The sequence below is a fragment of the Rattus norvegicus genome, chromosome 10 (assembly GCF_021556685.1).
Source record: "Rattus norvegicus strain SHRSP/BbbUtx chromosome 10, alternate assembly SHRSP_T2T, whole genome shotgun sequence".
Classification (NCBI taxonomy): Eukaryota; Metazoa; Chordata; class Mammalia; order Rodentia; family Muridae; genus Rattus; species Rattus norvegicus.
Window position 1 is genome coordinate 85,960,597 of NC_141543.1, and position 17,397 is coordinate 85,977,993.

At 48.8% G+C, this 17,397-nt stretch overlaps 3 protein-coding genes across 3 annotated transcripts; all 3 read right to left on the reverse strand.

The window, feature by feature from the left end:
* Positions 1 to 217: 217 nt before the first annotated feature.
* LOC148003068 (transmembrane protein 92-like) lies at positions 218 to 2,644 on the reverse strand. Its single transcript, XM_087575166.1, has 4 exons — positions 2,564 to 2,644; positions 1,160 to 1,182; positions 598 to 681; positions 218 to 470 (listed from the first exon to the last, which is right to left on the reverse strand). The coding sequence occupies exons 1-4, from the start codon at positions 2,642 to 2,644 to the stop codon at positions 218 to 220; spliced, it is 441 nt and encodes a 146-aa protein (XP_087431292.1).
* Positions 2,645 to 5,555: 2,911 nt separating this feature from the next.
* Positions 5,556 to 9,222, reverse strand: LOC148003069 (transmembrane protein 92-like). The gene is made up of 4 exons (XM_087575167.1): positions 9,142 to 9,222; positions 6,509 to 6,531; positions 5,950 to 6,033; positions 5,556 to 5,808 (listed from the first exon to the last, which is right to left on the reverse strand). The coding sequence occupies exons 1-4, from the start codon at positions 9,220 to 9,222 to the stop codon at positions 5,556 to 5,558; spliced, it is 441 nt and encodes a 146-aa protein (XP_087431293.1).
* A 5,305-nt stretch (positions 9,223 to 14,527) lies between these two features.
* Positions 14,528 to 17,032, reverse strand: LOC148003070 (transmembrane protein 92-like). Its single transcript, XM_087575169.1, has 4 exons — positions 16,952 to 17,032; positions 15,603 to 15,625; positions 14,733 to 14,917; positions 14,528 to 14,553 (listed from the first exon to the last, which is right to left on the reverse strand). The coding sequence occupies exons 1-4, from the start codon at positions 17,030 to 17,032 to the stop codon at positions 14,528 to 14,530; spliced, it is 315 nt and encodes a 104-aa protein (XP_087431295.1).
* Between the last annotated feature and the right edge of the window lie 365 nt (positions 17,033 to 17,397).

Sequence of the window (17,397 nt, forward strand, 5' to 3'; positions counted from 1 at the left end):
TGAGGTAGCTCAAAGGGTTCCATAGCGAGTCCCTCTCATCTGGCCAGTAGGTCCCTCAGACCTGAGGCTGTAGGGAGGACATGTTTCAGTCCCAGTTGAATTCAGAACAACCTGCAGGAGAACGGGCACATTTCTTTTTCTTAATATCTCGGTAAAAAAAGGACAAATATGGTGGGCAGAGCCGTTCCCAGTCTATAGTCCCCCAGCCTCCAAACCATTATTTAAGCAGGTTGGACAGCCGGCTATGAAACACATTAGGTATTGGGACAGAAAGACCCAAACTACGAATGGTTGGTAGGGGATCCACGGAGGTGACCCAAATGCTCTCTAGAGGATCTTTGGAGGGTGCATCTGGAGGAGTCTGATGATCTGCTGGTCTGAGGTCATGCTGTAGTCCTTTGCACTTGGACATGACAAGGCCACAGATGCACAGGAGGGCGAAGATGATCCAAAAGACGATCAGTGCAATGCTAGGGAGGTGGGGGATGGTATTGTCATAAGTTCCTAAGCCATGTGCCCTTGCTGGACCTCCTCTATTCTCCAACCCACCCTGATTCTAATGAATCCAGCCCTCAGTGGATGAAGCCCTGGGCTTACTTAAAGCATTCAGTATCAGGATCCCAGATCTTGCTTTCCTGACAGCATTCATTGTCACAGCATCCGAATCCTTTGGGGCAGTATCTAGTGAAGACAAACAAGAATGGAGAGATACTGATGAAATCGGTGCCTCAAACCAAAGGTTCCCTGCTTACCTAGACACCTAGGACCTCAAGTGCAAGCCTCCCTCAGTGGGTGTGGGGTACAGATCTATCCTGGGTTCACCGGCAGGAATTGGTCTGTGGACCTGAGACCTGAGGTCAAGTTCTCCATGGCAGTAAGGGGCCCTTTTTCTTCAGGCAGAGTGATCTGCTGAGGATATTACAGGAGAGGCAGGAGTGCCACACAGATCATTTTTGTCTCCCCCCTCCAACCTATGGAAGTTTGGGAATTAGCAGGAGTTACAGACCAGCAGATCTCAAGCTTTGGCAAGGTGATAAGGGCTGTGGTTTCATTAAAAGTGATATGAATTACAAATCTCTCCTCATATCCAGGACAGAATCTGAGCACACACCAATCCCCACTGCCTTTACTGACATCATCGACAACGTCCCATACTTACAAGTCTTCCCAGTTGTATACAGTCTGCGGAAGGAAAAAGACAGAGGTCAGAGTTCACAGACTGGCACTTGGGTCTCAGGTGCTGAATGCTTGTCCAGCGGTGCAATGAATCAGGTAGACGTGGGTAAACCAGGAGTTGATGACCATCAGTACAGAACTCAAATGAAGGCAGGACTTCAAGATACACAGCCAAGGCGAGGCCTAATACCGTAAAGGAATATCTGCCTCAGAAAGAACTGGGGCTACTCTCTGCTCAGACACTGCTCCAGACATTGGGTCTCAGAATCTCAGTCCCTCCAACTACCATGTCCAGGACAACAACAGCAGCCTCTCTCTGCTCCCTCACTAGCTGGGATTAAAGGCTTGAAGAACCAGGGAAGCTCCTTCACCCGTTTCTTATTGAGACAGGCAAGGGGATCACCGTGTTACCCTGGCTCGCCCAGGAATATGGAGATCTACAGATCTTTGCCAAAGACCTCTGAATTAAAGATATGCCCCACTACCCTTGGATTCCACACACATCATTGGAACTTGGCCTATGAAGCCACCTTTAGTGGATCCTTAGCTCCACAGCTCCCCTCCCCCAGGGACAACCTAAGCCCCTCACTTCCCATACACCCACCAGTCACTGTCATCAGTAGAGACAACTCTGGGAGTTCACTAAACATACTCATGTCTTATCCATCCTCAGGTCCCCGTGGGAAACCCCTGCCTTGTAATATTCAGTCTTTTGAGACACCCACGGTCTCCATACAGAATCCCATGCTGACCAAAGCAGTACTGCATAAAGTCTTAATCAGACTCTCTTCCTCCAGGTATCAAGGCATTGCTACTTCACCTCAAACCATTGCCATGTGTGGTGGGGTATGCCTCCAATCTGAGAACTCCACAGTTCCTAGGACAGCTAGAAGCAGACCCTGTGCTATCCAATGAAGACTAGGAAGGCAGCTTTGGCTTCGGTAAAGATCATTCCAGTAGCCTCCACTTCCCTCCGACACACTCAGATAGGTGCCTAATAGGGGCAATGAACTACACCCCAAGATCACGAGCCTTAAGGCAACAGGGAAGGAAATTCTACTCACCCAGACAAGCAAGTCAGGTTCCTCAATCTGACTCAGACTTTAATAAGACATATCAAGACTAAAACGGGGGTTAAACATTCTATTCAGGGCTCTACTTGGGAAAAATACTCAGGTAACAACGCAATCCTGCCATGATTACAGGCACAGATTTCTGAAGGGCCTCCGTCAGAGTTCCCTCCCTCCTTTTTCCCAGAACAGATCAGAAAACAAGTTATGGATTGCCAGTGGTTAAGGGAATTCCAGACATGGTAAGGCTGAGACATTGGGCTCCAGGGAAAGCCTCTGCCTCATGGAGTCCTCCAAAGTCAAAGACTTTTGCTTACCTCATTGCTGCTTACTCCTTGCAGGTTGGAAAGCAGGCCAAAGTTCAGAGTGAGTGTGCCCAGGACCCAGGAGTCCTGCATCCTGGCAAGAGGCCTAGGAGCTTAGATAAATGCAGAGTTAACACACTGGAATTGGGCTGGATCAGGGCTTAGAGCCTAGCCAGAGCTCAGGGAAGGGAAGGAGAGAGGAGCTGGCCCTGCTGGAATTTGAGAATGGAGGAATTGGGAGGTTAGCAAACTTAGATTTACCAACTTGGTGAGTTAGAAGGAGCAGAACACTCTGGAATTGCCTCTGTTGTTCTGTGCTTAAACAGAGTTTAGGGCAGGGCGTGGTGACACACCTTTATCCCATCACTAAGTAGGCACAGCTCTGCTGAGTTCAAAATTACTATGATAACGTATGTTAGATCCAGGAAAGCCAGGGTTACAGGAGACTGAGCCCTGCAGATCTATTAGTTCCAGGACAGCCTGCAGAGCAAGTTCCAGGAAATCAAAGCTTAGGCAGAGAGGGACATGGGAAACAGAACGCTGGAAATGGAATGGGGGAGCGGGTCACGGTCTTGATGGCGCTCAGCAGAACTCAGCTGGTTCTTCCATGCGGCTCTGGCTTCCCAGATAGAAACAGAATGGATGACAGGGACGACTGATGTTGTTTAACTGGAGCTGAGAAATGAGCTGTGATTAAGAAGAGACCATTGTCGCTGAGGTGAGGGGAAGTATTTCCAGTGAGCTCAAAGTTGCTGTGTTCAGGGATAGCCAAGGTTGTACCACATGCTGCAGCTGTACTTGCTAATGTGTGAGGGTCACCCAGGTGGTACTGGTTTTGAGGGCACAAAGCAGTCATGAAGAAGACCTGAGGCTTGGAATTGTGAGAGAGCATGGAAGGCCGTTGATGAAGGTGCAGCTTCAGTTGCAGTTGATGGTCCAGGACAGAAGAGGTCATGAAAAGGGACTGAGGCTTGGCACCATGAAGAGAGCCTATGAGAGGATATGGATGATGCCTACTTCATTGTGAGGACCCCAGCATAGTGGAGATGCCAGTAATATGAGATGATCGCCAACAACAGCAGTGGATGTTCAGTGGATCAACCTGAGCTTAGAGCGCTACAGTGTAGGCTCACCTGTGACACCATGACTTCTCTAAACCCTCACCCACTTCTCGAAACCCTCTGAAACTGAGTGGGAAAAGACTCTGTCAGACGCCTGCAGAGAAGGCTCAGTGGTTATTAATGCCTGCTACTTGTCAGTACTTAAGTTCAATTCCCAACACCTGCATGGCAGTTCATAACCATCTGAAACACCAGGGGGACCTGTGACCCTCCCACAACACCGATGAATGCACATTTTAAACATGATTTTCCAGCCAATGAATTTCAGGAGAGCCATTCTCTGCAGGCCAAGCACTGATTGGAAAGCCCTAGACCATCTTCAATATGGTGGGGGAGAAGGAGGCTGAGGAGTCCCTCCTTCTTTAGAAAGACTCCCACATCAAAACTAACCTGTCTACCCACACTCCCTCCATCACGACTTCTTTTCCCTGCACAGTAACATTTTGTCAGCATCTACTGCTCTCGCTCAGAGCCTGAATGTCCCTGGATTCCCTGTCTTGCCATCTTCTGTGGCAGCCAGAGGATCCCGCACTGGAAGCCAGCCTGCTCTACAGAGTGAGTCCAGGACAGCCCCCTGCCCTGCCTGCACACCTAAGCAGTGAGTTTCCCTAGTGCTGTCTGTCTGCAGAGAAACATTGGCCGTCAGCCCCCTGCAGGAACCACAGTAAAGACAACAGTAGGTGTCCAGGCCCCTCCAACAGGAACTGTCTCCATTCCCTTCCACAGCCTGTGGACACTCCAAGCTCCAAGATGGCCTCAGTACCTCAGCCTCTGGACAAACCCTTCTTCTCTTTAGGAGTTCACCTTGGGTGGGCTGTAGCATTAGTGCCTGGAACCCACTCTCAACAGAAGGTACAAGGTGGGGTCAGCCCCCCACTACATCCAAGGGATTCTAGGAAAGGAGGTGAAAAGAAGTGTTCCCTAGACCTCACTCCACACATTTCTATTCATGCTTCTCCAGGCTTCTCCCAACTTTACCTTCTCTGGAAGGCTGTTTTCTAAATTGTTACTCCCTAAAAGTCCCATGATTAATCTTGTTCTTGTCTGCTAGGAAATCATGTCACAGGAATAGAGTAGAATTGTATTGTCTTTCCAGTTCATTTCTTTTGACCCCCAAGATCCCAGGAAACACAAGGTCTAAGCTTTCCTTCACATCTTGGATTCTCCATCCTCCCAGCAGGTGCTCAGGTCAGTCAGTCACCATTGGAAGAAGCTGAAGTGTCCCCTTAGCCTCTGAACAGGTCCCCATCAGCACTCAGCAGCCAGACAGAACCTTGGCACCTGTGGTTTTTGCATTGCTATAGAGGTGCAGTGAGATCCTCTCAGCACAGGTATGGAGGAAAAAGTCTCAGAGAGTCTGACCAGTTCAGTCTTCACTGTCTTCCAGGCACAGCCTCGCTGCTCTAGAATGGCAGAGTGAGCTGTCCAGTCTAGACTGAAGACTACAGCCAATGATTTTTTATATCCACCACAGACTCCGCCAATTATTAAAATTGAACAGCTTTTATTTTGGGACAGAGATTACAGATTCAGGATAGTTCCCATGACAAAAGGGGATGGGACAGTGGTATACAAAATCAATAAATTAATTCAAAGGACAAATGACAGGATGGGATGGGCAGTCATTCCATGGTCTTTGGCTTCCTGCAAGAAAGAGGTTTGTGTGTGACATAGCTCAAATGGTTGCATATCGAGTCCCTCTCCTCTGGCCTGTAGGGCGCTCAGGCCTAAGACTGTAGGGAGGAGGTGGTTCTGTGCGTGTTGAGTTCAGGACAACCTGCAGGAGAAGAGGCACATTTGCTTTATTTGGAGTCTGCTTATAAAAAGGACAAATGTCGTTGGCAGAGCCCTTCCCAGTCCATAGTCCCTCAGCCTGCAAAGCATTATTTCAGCAGGTTGGACAGCCAGCTATGAAACACATTAGGTATGGGGACAGAAAGTCCCACCTGACTGTAGGTTGGTAGGGGATCCAAGGAGGTGACCCAAATGCTCTCTAGGGGCGCGATGGAGGGTGCATCTGGAGGAGTCTGATGATCAGCTGCTCTGAGGTCATGGTGTAGTCGTTTGCACTTGGACATCACAAGGCCACAGATGCACAGGAGGACGATAATGACCAATAAGGTGATGAACACGATCCTAGGGAGGTGGGCATGGTATTGTCATAAGTGCCGAGGCCATGCTCCCTTGCTCAACCTCCTCCCTCCCTCACCCTCACCCTCTCTCTGGTGAACCCAGCCCTCAGTGAATGATGCCCTGGAGGGGTGAACCTGTGCTTACTTGAGGGGGTCATTTTCAGGATCCAAGATCTTGCTTTCCTGACAGCATTCATTCCCACAGCATCCGAATCCTTTGGGGCAGTGTCTAGTCAGGACGAACAAGCATGGGGAGATACTGATGACATCGCAGCCTCAAAGCAAAGCGTCCCTGCTTTCCTAGACACCTAGGCCCTCAAGTGCAAGTCACCCTTAGTGTGTGGGGGTACAGATCCCTCTGGGGCTCCCTGGGAGGGATTGGGGTATGGACCTGAGACCTGGGTTCACAGTTCTCCATGGCAGTAGTGTGCCCTTGTTCCTCAGGCAGACTGGTCTGCTGAGGATCTTACACAGGAGGCAGGAGTGCGATACTGACCATTTGTCTCCCCCCTCCCACCTATGGAAGGTTGGGAATTAGCAAGAGTTACAGACCTGCAGATCCCATGGTTGGGTAAGGTGACAGGGGCTGTGGTTTCAGCAAAGTGATTGTAATTAGGTGTCTGTCACCTTATCCAGGGCCGAATCTGAGCACACACCTGACCCCCTTGCCTTTACTGACATCATCGACAACATCCCATACTTACAGGTCTTCACAGTTATTCACAGTCTGTGGGAGGAAAAAGACAGAGGTCAGAGGTCAAAGACTGGGAGTTGGGTCTGGGATATTAGAGTGCTTGTTCAGCATGGCAATAGTACTTGCTATTTAGTACAGAACTCAAGAGAAGGCTGGACTCTCCATGGCTGCACAGGCAAGGTGTGGCCATATAGGAAACAAGAAACTATGTCTCAATAAGAACTAAAGCTAGATATAGTATATCCTTTCAGACAGGCCCTCCCTCCAACTACCATGTCCAGGTTCAAAAACAGAAGCCTACCTCTGCCTACCCAAGTGCTAGGCTTGAAATCTTGACTTAGCAAGGGAGCCCCCTAACAAGTTTGTATTGACACAGGCAAGGGTCTCCCTGGCTTGTCCTGGCTAGCCTGGAATTCAGAGATCTACTTGTCTCTGCCTCCATCTTCTGGATTAAAGATGGTCACCCTAACCCTGGCTCCCTCTTGGAAATTGTCCTATGAAGCTTCCCATAGTGGATCCTTAGATTTAGAGACTCCCAGAAAGCAACCTGAGCACCACGTTGCACCTACACCCTTGATTCACTGTCATCAGTCGACACCACTCTGGGAGTTCACTAAACACACTCATGTCCTATCCATCCTCAGGTCCCCATTGCAAACCCTTGCCCTGTATCCTTCAGTATTTTGAGACGCTCAGGGTCTCCATACAGAATCCCATGCTGTCATTAGCAGTACTGTGTAAGCTCTTAATTAGAACTCTCTTCCTCCAGGTATTAAGGCATTGCCCTCTCTGGCTACTTCACTTCAAACCATCACCATGTGTGGTGGTGCATGCCTCCAATCTGACAACTCCACAGGTTCTAGGGCAGCTAGACATAGACCCTGTGCCAACCAATGAAGACTAGGAAGGCAGCTTGGCTTTTCTAATGATCCTTACAATAGCCTTTCTCTTGTTAAAAAGAAGAGGAAAGGATAGGTGACAGTCACAGCTGGGTCATCTCCTCTCAATGCTCACAGTCCCTGTGTTGTTTGGTAAGGATGGGTACAGTAAGATGAAGACACAAGGGCCCAGGAACACATACACATGCTCCTTTCTCTCGCTCTCTCCCCCCCTCCCTCCCTCCCTCTCTCCCTCCCTCCCTCCCTCCCTCCCCGTCTCCCTCCTCCTCCCTCCTACTCCATTCTTACATTCTTCTCTCTCTCTCTCTCTCTCTCTCTCTCTCTCTCTCTCTCTCTCTCTCTTCTCTCTTCTCTCCCCACTTGTGTAAATGACACTGTCTTGTCTTGGACTGTATTTTTTTCAAGTCAAGATGTCTCTGTGCACCCCTGGCTGTCCTGGAACAGGCTCTGTAGACCAAGCTGGCCTAGGAGTCAGATCCACCTGCCTCGGCCTCCCCAGTGCAGGGAATAAAGGTGTGTGCTGCTAACACCACTGGGCTCCTCTGCTAACTACATTTAAACAGCAGTTAAGGCAGGCATGGTAGACCCAGCATCTAACTCCTTTTAATTCCAATGCTGAGATACCAATGCAAGTCTATGGTGAATTCTCAGTTAGTACAATCTACATAGTGTCAGCCTGTGTCAAAAAAAAAAATGACAGGTTTAATAATCTGGATCCGGATTATTCCCTGACCCACCTTAACCATGTGGTCAGATCACGATGGTTGGGAGCCTGAATATTAGTAAGCATGGATTTATCAGATCTGATTGGTGTTTTGACAACACTTGTAATTGGATCTGCAGAGAGGGTCAAAAAGGATGGGGAGGTCCCAGATGGGAATCGTCTTGAACCTGGGTTCACTCATACGTGTCCTTGGATGGAGAATTAGGGGCTTCAAACAGCCAATGGGCACTGTTCTGGGGAGCTGACTTGGGAAGTCACTTACCACAGGCCCACCACCCAGAATATTATCAACCAAGATTGTAAATTTGATCCCAGTACTCCAGAGGCAGAGGCAGAGTTGAAGTCATCCTGGACTAACGAGTTCTAGTATATCCTCAGCTAGAGGAACCATGTCTCAAAAAACAAAAGAAACCAAAAGATTGTAGGTTTAAAAGGCTTCTTCTGACCACTTCTCAGGAAAACCTGCCAACCCAAGTCACTTAAAGAGTTTGAAGAGAAAGAGAGCTCCAATCCTGCCTCCCTGAGATCACAGCAGGTGGTCACCCAGCCTAGGAAGCCATGTTGACTGTGAGATCAAATTCAAACTAATTAGAGAAGTGAGAGAATCTCCACCTCTCTGGTACACAAGCAGATAAGTCAGAGTGAACCAATAAACTATACCCCAAGGTCACCAGCCATGCAGGGTCAGGGAAGCAGAGACACCTAATCCAGACAGGCAAGACCTAAGGATCCTCAGCCTGACTCAGAGGCATGCAAAGGCTAAACTGGGGGTCAGAGCCCCTATTCAGGGTTGTGCTTGGAGCCAGTTCCCAGTTAACAACACAGTCCTGCCAAAAATAGGGACCCAGGTTTACCCAGGGCCTCCTTGTGGACCCTACTTCTACTTTCCCCAAACAGAGTAGGAAGGAATTTACCAATGCCTGTGGTTAAGGGAATTCCTGTCAAGATAAAGCTGGGACAGGGCTCCAAGGCAAGGCTCTGCCCCCAAAGAGTCCTCCAAAGTCACAGAGTCCTGCTTACCTCATTGGAGCTTACTCCTTGCAATCCCAATAGTATTCCGAAGATCACGGTGAGGGCTCCTGGGACCCAGGCTTCCTGCATCCTGGCTGGAGGGCCAATGATCTTAGATGTGTAAGGACCCAGGAACTGGGCAAGACCTTACCAACTTCTCTCCACCTATGGGGCCCAGCAGTGGTGTTGGGCTGGACCAGGTCTTAGAGCCTAGCCAGAGCTAAGGGAAGAGAAGAAGAGAGGAGCTGGCCTTGTTGAGTTTGAGGTTGGAGGAATTGGGAGGTTAGAGAGTTTGATTTACCAACTTGGTGAGTTGGATGGAGCAGAACACTCTAGAACTTAGTCTGTCGTTCTGTGCTTAAATAGTGTTTAGAGCAGGGCAAGACCACACACCTTTAATCCCATCTCTAAGCAGGCACAGCTCTGTGAGTTCAAAACTACAATCTATTGGATCCAGGACAGCCAGGGTTAAATTTCAAAAGCCAGTGGTGTTAGCACAAGCCTTTAATTCCCCAGCACTCAGGACAGAGAGAGGTGGATCTCTGAGGCTAGCCTGGGCTACGAAGGGGGTTCCTGGACAGCCAAGACTTCACACAGAAACCCTTTGGGTGTCAGGAGGGGAAGTGTCTGGGGAGGTGACTCAGGGCTTAGGAGCAGCTGTCCTTGGACCTGGATTCTGTGTCCAGCATCTTCATAGAAGATGGCTCATAATCATCTGAAAGTCTACTTTTAGATCATCCCATCTTCTGAACTCTGAGGGCATCATGCATGCATATGGTGTACATACATGAGGCCAATCAATACTCATAGAAATAAAAATGACATAAATATACCTTAAACAAAACAAACCTTTAAGGCCAGTCAGGTGATTCAGTGGGGATGGAGAGATAGGAAGAGGGAGAACAAAAGGTGGAGAGGGAGAGGGCTGGAGAGATGGCTCAGTGGTTAAGAGCACTCAGTGCTCTTCCAGAGGTCCTGAGTTGACATCGTGGCAAGCAGGTGGTGGATCACAACTATGTGAAATGGGATCTGAGGCCCTCTTCTGGTGTGACTGAAGACAGTTAACAGCGTAGTTATATATAAAAAATAAATAAATCTTTAAAACAAAAAGATGAAGAGGGAGGGAGCTAGTGAGGGTGTGCATGAATGAAAAAGTGTAATGTAAATATTTCTTATTATTCTTTTACTTTTTCAATTCAGTGTTTCTGTGTGTAGCGCTCTTTGTCCTGGACTCACTATGTAGGCCAGGCGGGCCTCCAACTGAAGATACACACCCCGTAGGTGTCCAGAGAATGGGGAGTATACACATGTGCCACATCTATCCCATATAAAATACCCTTTAAATGAAAATTTTAAATTCTATCCAAGGGGTGGTGAAAAATTCGTGGCTAAGCACTTTGTCCATCGTGGACTAAAAGTTGGTGGCCCTCAAGGCGACGAGAAGGCCAGGTGGGATTCATGTTCAGAATCAGGGAGTGAGTATATGGCCACCAGGTAGGAGCATAGGACAGCGACGAGGTGGGCCCAGGTATTTAGGTCATGACTTGAGAGGCTCTGAGACCTTACAAGAGAGCAGGCAGACTGGTGGATGTAGGGTGACTGACAAGGGTGGAAGACGGACATGTGTGTGGCCTCTGGGCTAGAGGAAGAGGAATAAGGACTTAGTGACTGAGTTGCTGTCTGGTCTGCTGACACAGGAAGGTGACCCTTGAGGGTCTGCTGTGAATGCCATGTGCATCTCACATGCCCTGTTCCCTGTCCTCTGTAACTTGGCTGTGGGATACAGGTAACTCCTAGGAAGCCTCCCCTTATTTCTGGTCCCTTTATTACCTGTCAGACTGAGAGATTCCCCAGCCTCAACTTCTCTCCCAGTCTTTGTTTTCCAACTTTACTGCCCTAATGGGTACCACTTCCAAAGGCATCTATTTGGGCCCCTCTGTTGTCCTGCTGTTTCCTTCACCAACTGTGTCTCAGGGACCCTGAAGCTCCCTCATTCTCCTGCAAGGAATTGTCCTGTGGTCTCTCTCCCACTATCTGCCTCTGATTCTCATTATCCCTTGTTTCCTTTAATACTCAATATCCGAAGCTTCCAGAGTCAGGCTAAGTGCAATTGGGATCTGTTCCCAGAGAATCCCCTCTCTATTTTAAAACTCTGGAGACTGAGGCTAGGGATTCAGGCTAGGGATTCAAAAGGTGAGAAGTGGGTACACCTCTTGCTGGAATCCCCTTGGGACAGTGCTGATATTTCCCAACAACATTCACACTTTGGCCCTCTTGAGAGAAATTGTTGCTAAGTTGGATTTCTGGCCCTCCTACCTCTGTTCAGGCCCCACTGTGTCTGTCTGTGTCCTGAGAGAGACTTCTGTGGTCCTTCATTCCCTGCTGCCTGCCACCCTGCCAGACCGGGAGCCCCCTCTGGAATTAGGTCTCGTCAAAGAGGAGAAGGCCAGACACCCTGTGTAGTTGACAAGAGTGTTGGGGTGGGTGGGCTGGAGAAATGAAGGGAAGTGTCTAGTACCCGTGTCCCTGATGGCAGTATGGAACAGGGGTTATTTCCTGTGAGTGTCTGGCATCCATCCAACCTCCATGTATTCTTGTCAGAGGAGAGGGGAGGAGATTAAAATTGTATTGAGATTCTGTGATAAAGATTATTCAATTGAATTGACTGTTGACCTTCGGGTAAGATCCTACCCAGCAAAATGTAGATGCAGGCATGGCAGTACACTCCTTTTATCCCAGGAGAAAATGCCCAGAACATGAGTTGAAGACCATCGTGGGACAAAGCAGGCTCTAGGTGAAGAAAGGCTTAATCCAAGGGATAATAACACACACCTTTAATATAAGCATTACAGGAGACTGACCCCAGCAGATCTATTAGTTCTAGGACAGTCTACAGAGCAAGTTCAGAAAATCAAAGCTCAGGCAGAGAGGGACATGGGAAACAGAACGCTGGGAATGGAATGGGGGAGGGTGTCAAGGTCTTGATGGCGCTCAGCAGAACTCAGCTGGTTCTTCCATATGGCTCTGGCTTCACAGATAGAAACAGAATGGATGACAGGGAAGACTGATATTGTTTAACTGGAGCTGAGAAATTAGCTGTGATTAAGAAGAGACCATTGTCGCAGACGTGAGGGGAAGTATTTCCAGTGAGCTCAAAGTTGCTGTGTTCATGGATAGCGAAGGTTGTACCACATGCTGCAGCTGTACTTGCTAATGTGTGAGAGTCACCCAGGTGGTACTGGTTTTGAAGGCACAAAGCAGTCATGAAGAACACCTGAGGCTTGGAATTGTGAGAGAGCATGGAAGGCCGTTGGTGAAGGTGCAGCTTCAGTTGTAGTTGATGGTCCAGGACAGAAGAGGTAATGCAAAAGAACTGAGGCTTGGCACCATGAAGAAAGCCTTTGAAAGGATATGGGTGATGTCTACTTCATTGTGTGGACCCCAGCCTTTTGGAGATGCCAGTAGCATGAGATGATCGCCAAGAACAACACTGGTTGTTGAGTGGATCAACCAGAGCTTAGAGCGCTACAGTGTAGGCTCACCTGTGACACCATGACTTCTCTTCTTTTTTCTTTTCTTTTCTTTTTTCTTTTTTTTTCCGGTGCTGGGGTCCGAATTCAGGGCCTTACGCTTGCTATGCAAGTGCTCTACCACTGAGCTGAATCCCCAAACTCTACCATGACTTCTCTAAACCCTCACCCACTTCTCTAAACCCTTAGAAACTGAGTGGGAACAGACTCTGTCAGACGCCTGGAGAGAAGGCTCAGTGGTTATTAATGCCTGCTGCTTTCCAGTACTTAGGTTCAATTCCCAACACCCGCATGGCAGGACGTAACCATCTGAAACACCAGGGGGACCTGTGACCCTCCCACACCGATGAATGCACATTTTAAATATGATTTTCCACCCACTGAACTTCAGGAGAGCCACTCTCTCAGGCCAAGCACTGATTGGAAAGCCCTACACCATCTTCAATATGGTGGGGGGAAGGAGGCTGAGCTCTCCCTCCTCCTTTAGAAAGACTCCCGCATCAAAACAAACCCTTCTACCCACACTCCCTCCATCACGACTTCTTTTTCCTGCACAGTAACATTTTGTCAGCATCTACTGCTCTCGATCAGACCTGAATGTCCCTGGATTCCCTGTCTTGCCATCTTCTGTGGCAGCCAGAGGATCCCCACTTGAAGCCAGCCTGCTCTACAGAGTGAGTCCAGGACAGCCCCCTGCCCTACCTGCACACCTAAGCAGTGAGTTTCCCTAGTGCTGTCTGTCTGCAGAGAAACATTGGCCGTCAGCCCCCTTCAGGAACCACAGTAAAGGCCACAGTAGGTGTCCAGGCACCTCCAACAGGAACTGTCTCCATTCCCTTCCACAGCCTGTGCACACTCCAAGCTCCAAGATGGCCTCCGTTACCTCAGCCTCTGGACAAACCCTTCTTCTCTTTAGGAGTTCACCTTGGGTGGGCTGTAGCTAATGCCTGGAACCCACTCTCAACAGAAGGTACAAGGTGGGGTCAGCCCCCCACTACATCCAAGGGATTCTAGGAAAGGAGGTGAAAAGAAGTGTTCCCTAGACCTCAGTGCACACATTTCTATTCATGCTTCTCCAAGCTTCTCCCAACTTTACCTTCTCTCGAAGGCTGTTTTCTGAATTGTTACTCCCTAATAGTCCCATGATCAATCCAGTTCTGGTTTGTTAACAAATCATGTCAGAGGAATAGAGTAGAATTGTATTGTCTTTCCAGTTCATTTCTTTTGAGTCCCCAAGATCCCAGGAAACACAAGGTCTAAGCTTTCCTTCACATCTTGGATTCTCCATCCTCCCAGCAGGTGCTCAGGGCAGTCTGTCACCATTGGAAGAAGCTGAAGTGTCTCCTTAGCCTCTGAACAGGTCCCCATCAGCACTCAGCAGCCAGACAGAACCTTGGCACCTGTGGTTTTTGCATTGCTATAGAGGTGCAGTGAGATCCTCTCAGCACAGGTATGGATGAAGAAGTCTCAGAGAGTCTGACCAGTTCAGTCTTCACTGTCTTGCAGGCACTGACTTGCTGCTCTAGAATGGCAGAGTGAGCTGTCCAGTCTAGATGGGAAGACCACGACCAATGACTTTTTTATATCCACTACAGACTCCGCCAATTATTAAAAAAATCAACAGCCTTTATTGTGTGACAGAGATTACAGATCTAGTTTAGCTCTCATGACAAAAAGGGATAGCGGTATAAAAGTACAATCAATGCAATCACAGTACAATAGACAGGATGGGATATGCAGTCGTTCCATGGTCTTTGGCTGCCTCCCAGAGGTTTCTGTGTGAGGTGGGTGATAGGGTTGCATAGCGAGTCCCTCTCATCTGGACAGTTAGGCCTTCAGGCCTGAGGCTGTAGGGAGGACATGTTTCAGTCCCAGTTGAATTCAGAACAACCTGCAGGAGAAGAGGCACATTTGTTTATCTTAATATCTTGGTACAAAAAAAAAAGGACAAATATGGTAGGAAGAGCCCTTGACACTCTATAGTCCCCCAGGCTCCATACCATCATTTAAGCAGGTTGGGCAGCCGGCTATGAAACACATTAGTTATTGGGACAGAAAGACCCAACTTACGAATGGTTGGTAGGGGATCCACAGAGGTGACCCAAATGCTCTCTAGAGGAGCTTTGGAGGGTGTATTTGGAGGACTCTGATTATCCGCTGGTCTGAGGTCATGCTGCAGTCCTTTGCAGTTGGACATCACAAGGCCACAGATGCACAGGAGGGCGAAGATGACCCAAAAGACGATCAGTGCAAGGCTAGGGAGGTAGGGGATGGTATTGTCATAAGTGCCTAAGCCATATGCCCTTGCTGGACCTCCTCCATTCCCCAACCCACCCTGATTCTAGTGGATCCAGCCCTCAGTGAATGAAGCCCTTGGCTTACGTGAAGTGTTCAGTATCAGGATCCCAGTTCTTGCTTTCCTGACAGCATTCATTTTCACAGAATATGAATCCTTTGGGGCAGTGTCTAGTCAGGACAAACAGGAATGGGGATATACCAATGAAATCCGTGCCTCAAATGAAAGGATCCCTTCTTCCCCAGACACCTAGGACCTCAAGTGCAAGCCTCCCTCAGTGGGTGTGTGGTACAGATCTATCCTGTGTTCACCGGCAGGAATTGGTGTGTGGACCTGAGACCTGAGGTCAGAGTTCTCCATGGCAGTAAGGGGCCCTTTTTCGTCAGGCAGAGTGATCTGCTGATCTTACAGGGGAGGCAGGAGTGCCACACAGATCTTTTTTGTCTCCCCCCTCCCAACCATGGAAGGTTGGGAATTAGCAGGTGTTACAGACCAGCAGATCTCAAGCATTGGCAAGGTGACAGGGGCTGTGGTTTCATTAAAAGTGATATGAATTACATATCTGTCCTCATATCCAGGGCAGAATCTGAGCACATACCAGTCCCCACTGCCTACTGATGTCATCGACAACGTCCCATACTTACAAGTCTTCCCCGTTGCACACAGTCTGTGGGAGGAAAAAGAAAGAGGTCAGGGGTCACAGCCTGGGAGTTGGGTCTCAGTTGCTAGAATTCTTGTCCAGCGGTGCAATGAATCAGAGAGATGTGGGTAAACCAGGAGTTGATGTCCATCAGTACAGAACTCAAATGAAGGCAGGACTTTGAGATATAAAGCCAAGGCGAGGCCTAATACCGTAAAGGAATATCTGCCTCAGAAAGAACTGGGGCTACTCTCTGCTCAGACACTGTTCCAGACCGTGGATCTCAGAATCTCAGTCCCTCCAACTACCATGTCCAGGACAACAACAGCAGCCTCTCTCTGCTCCCTCACTAGCTGGGATTAAAGGCTTGAAGAACCAAGGAAGCTCCTTCACCCTTTTTCTTATTGAGACAGGCAAGGGGATCACCGTGTTACCCTGGCTCGCCTGCAATATGGAGATCTACAGATCTCTGCCAAAGACCTCCGAATTAAAGATATGCCCCACTACCCTTGGATTCCACACACATCATTAGAACTTGGTCTAGGAAGCCACTTTTAGTGGATCCTTAGCTCCACAGCCCCCCTCCCCCAGGGACAACCTCAGCCCCTCACTTCCCATACACCCACCAGTCACTGTCAGCAGTAGAGACAACTCTGGGAGTTCACTAAACACACTCATGTCCTATCCATCCTCAGGTCCCCGTGGGAAACCCGTGCCCTGTATTCTTCAGTATTTTGATGCACCCACGGTCTCCATACAGAATCCCATGCTGACCATAGCAGTACTGCATCAAGTACCATTGCCATGTGTGGTGGAGTATGCCTCCAATCTGAGAACTCCACAGTTTCTAGGGCAGCTAGAAGTAGACCCTGTGCCAAGGAATGAAGACAAGGAAGGCAGCTTTGGCTTCGGTAAAGATCATTCCAGTAGCCTCCACGCCCTCCTACACAATCAGATATGTGCCTAATAGAGGCAATGAAGTACACCCCAAGGTCACCAGCCTTAAGGCAACAGGGAAGGAAATTCTCCTCACCCAGACAAGCAAGTCAGGTGCCTCAATCTGACTCAGAGTGTAATAAGACATATCAAGACTAAAACAGGGCTCAAACATTATATTCACGGCTCTACGTGGGACAAATACTCCGGTAACCACACAGTCCTGCCATGACTACAGGACCAGGTTTCCCAAGGGCCTCCCTCAGAGGTCCCTCCCTCCTTTTTCCCAGAACAGAACAGAAAAAAGTTAACGATTGCCAGTGGTTAAGTGAATTCCTGACATGGAAAGGCTGAGACTGGGCTCGAAGGGAAGCCTCTGCCTCATGGAGTCCTCCAAAACCAAAGAGTTTTGCTTACCTCATTGCCGCTTACTCCTTGCAGACTGGATATCAGGCCAAATATCAGGGTGAGTGTGCCCAGTACCCAGGATTCCTGCATCCTGGCAAGAGGGTCTATGAGCTTAGATAAGGGCAGAGTTAACACACTGGAATTGGGCTGGATCAGGCTTAGAGCCTATCCAGAGCTCAGGGAAGGGAAGGAGAGAAGAGCTGGCCCTTCCTGAGTTTGAGGATGGAGGAATTGGAAGGTTAGCAGAGCTTGAATACCAACTTGGTGAGTTGGATGGAGCAGAAGGCTCTGGAACTTCCTCTCTTGTTCTGTGCTTAAATAGTGTTTAGAGCAGGGTGTGGCGACACACCTTTAATCCCATCACTAAGCAGGCACAGCTCTGTTGAGTTCAAAACTACTATGATACCATATGTTGGATCTGGGAAAGACAGGGTTAAATTTCAAAAGCCTAGTGG

Bases quoted from the DNA above. Each gene is read 5' to 3' on its own strand.
- LOC148003070 (XM_087575169.1), bottom strand. From the start codon at position 17,032: ATGCAGGAATCCTGGGTACTGGGCACACTCACCCTGATATTTGGCCTG. The intron at 15,626-16,951 runs GTAAGCAAAACT...TTCCTCCCACAG, and splicing joins AAGGAGTAAGCGGCAATGAG to ACTGTGTGCAACGGGGAAGA. The intron at 14,554-14,732 runs GTAAGTTGGGTC...CTTCTCCTGCAG, and splicing joins GGATCCCCTACCAACCATTC to GTTGTTCTGAATTCAACTGG.
- LOC148003068 (XM_087575166.1), bottom strand. From the start codon at position 2,644: ATGCAGGACTCCTGGGTCCTGGGCACACTCACTCTGAACTTTGGCCTG. The intron at 682-1,159 runs GTAAGTATGGGA...TGTCTTCACTAG, and splicing joins GTATACAACTGGGAAGACTT to ATACTGCCCCAAAGGATTCG. The intron at 471-597 runs GTAAGCCCAGGG...CCACCTCCCTAG, and splicing joins CCTGATACTGAATGCTTTAA to CATTGCACTGATCGTCTTTT.
- LOC148003069 (XM_087575167.1), bottom strand. From the start codon at position 9,222: ATGCAGGAAGCCTGGGTCCCAGGAGCCCTCACCGTGATCTTCGGAATA. The intron at 6,034-6,508 runs GTAAGTATGGGA...CGTCCTGACTAG, and splicing joins GTGAATAACTGTGAAGACCT to ACACTGCCCCAAAGGATTCG. The intron at 5,809-5,949 runs GTAAGCACAGGT...CCACCTCCCTAG, and splicing joins CCTGAAAATGACCCCCTCAA to GATCGTGTTCATCACCTTAT.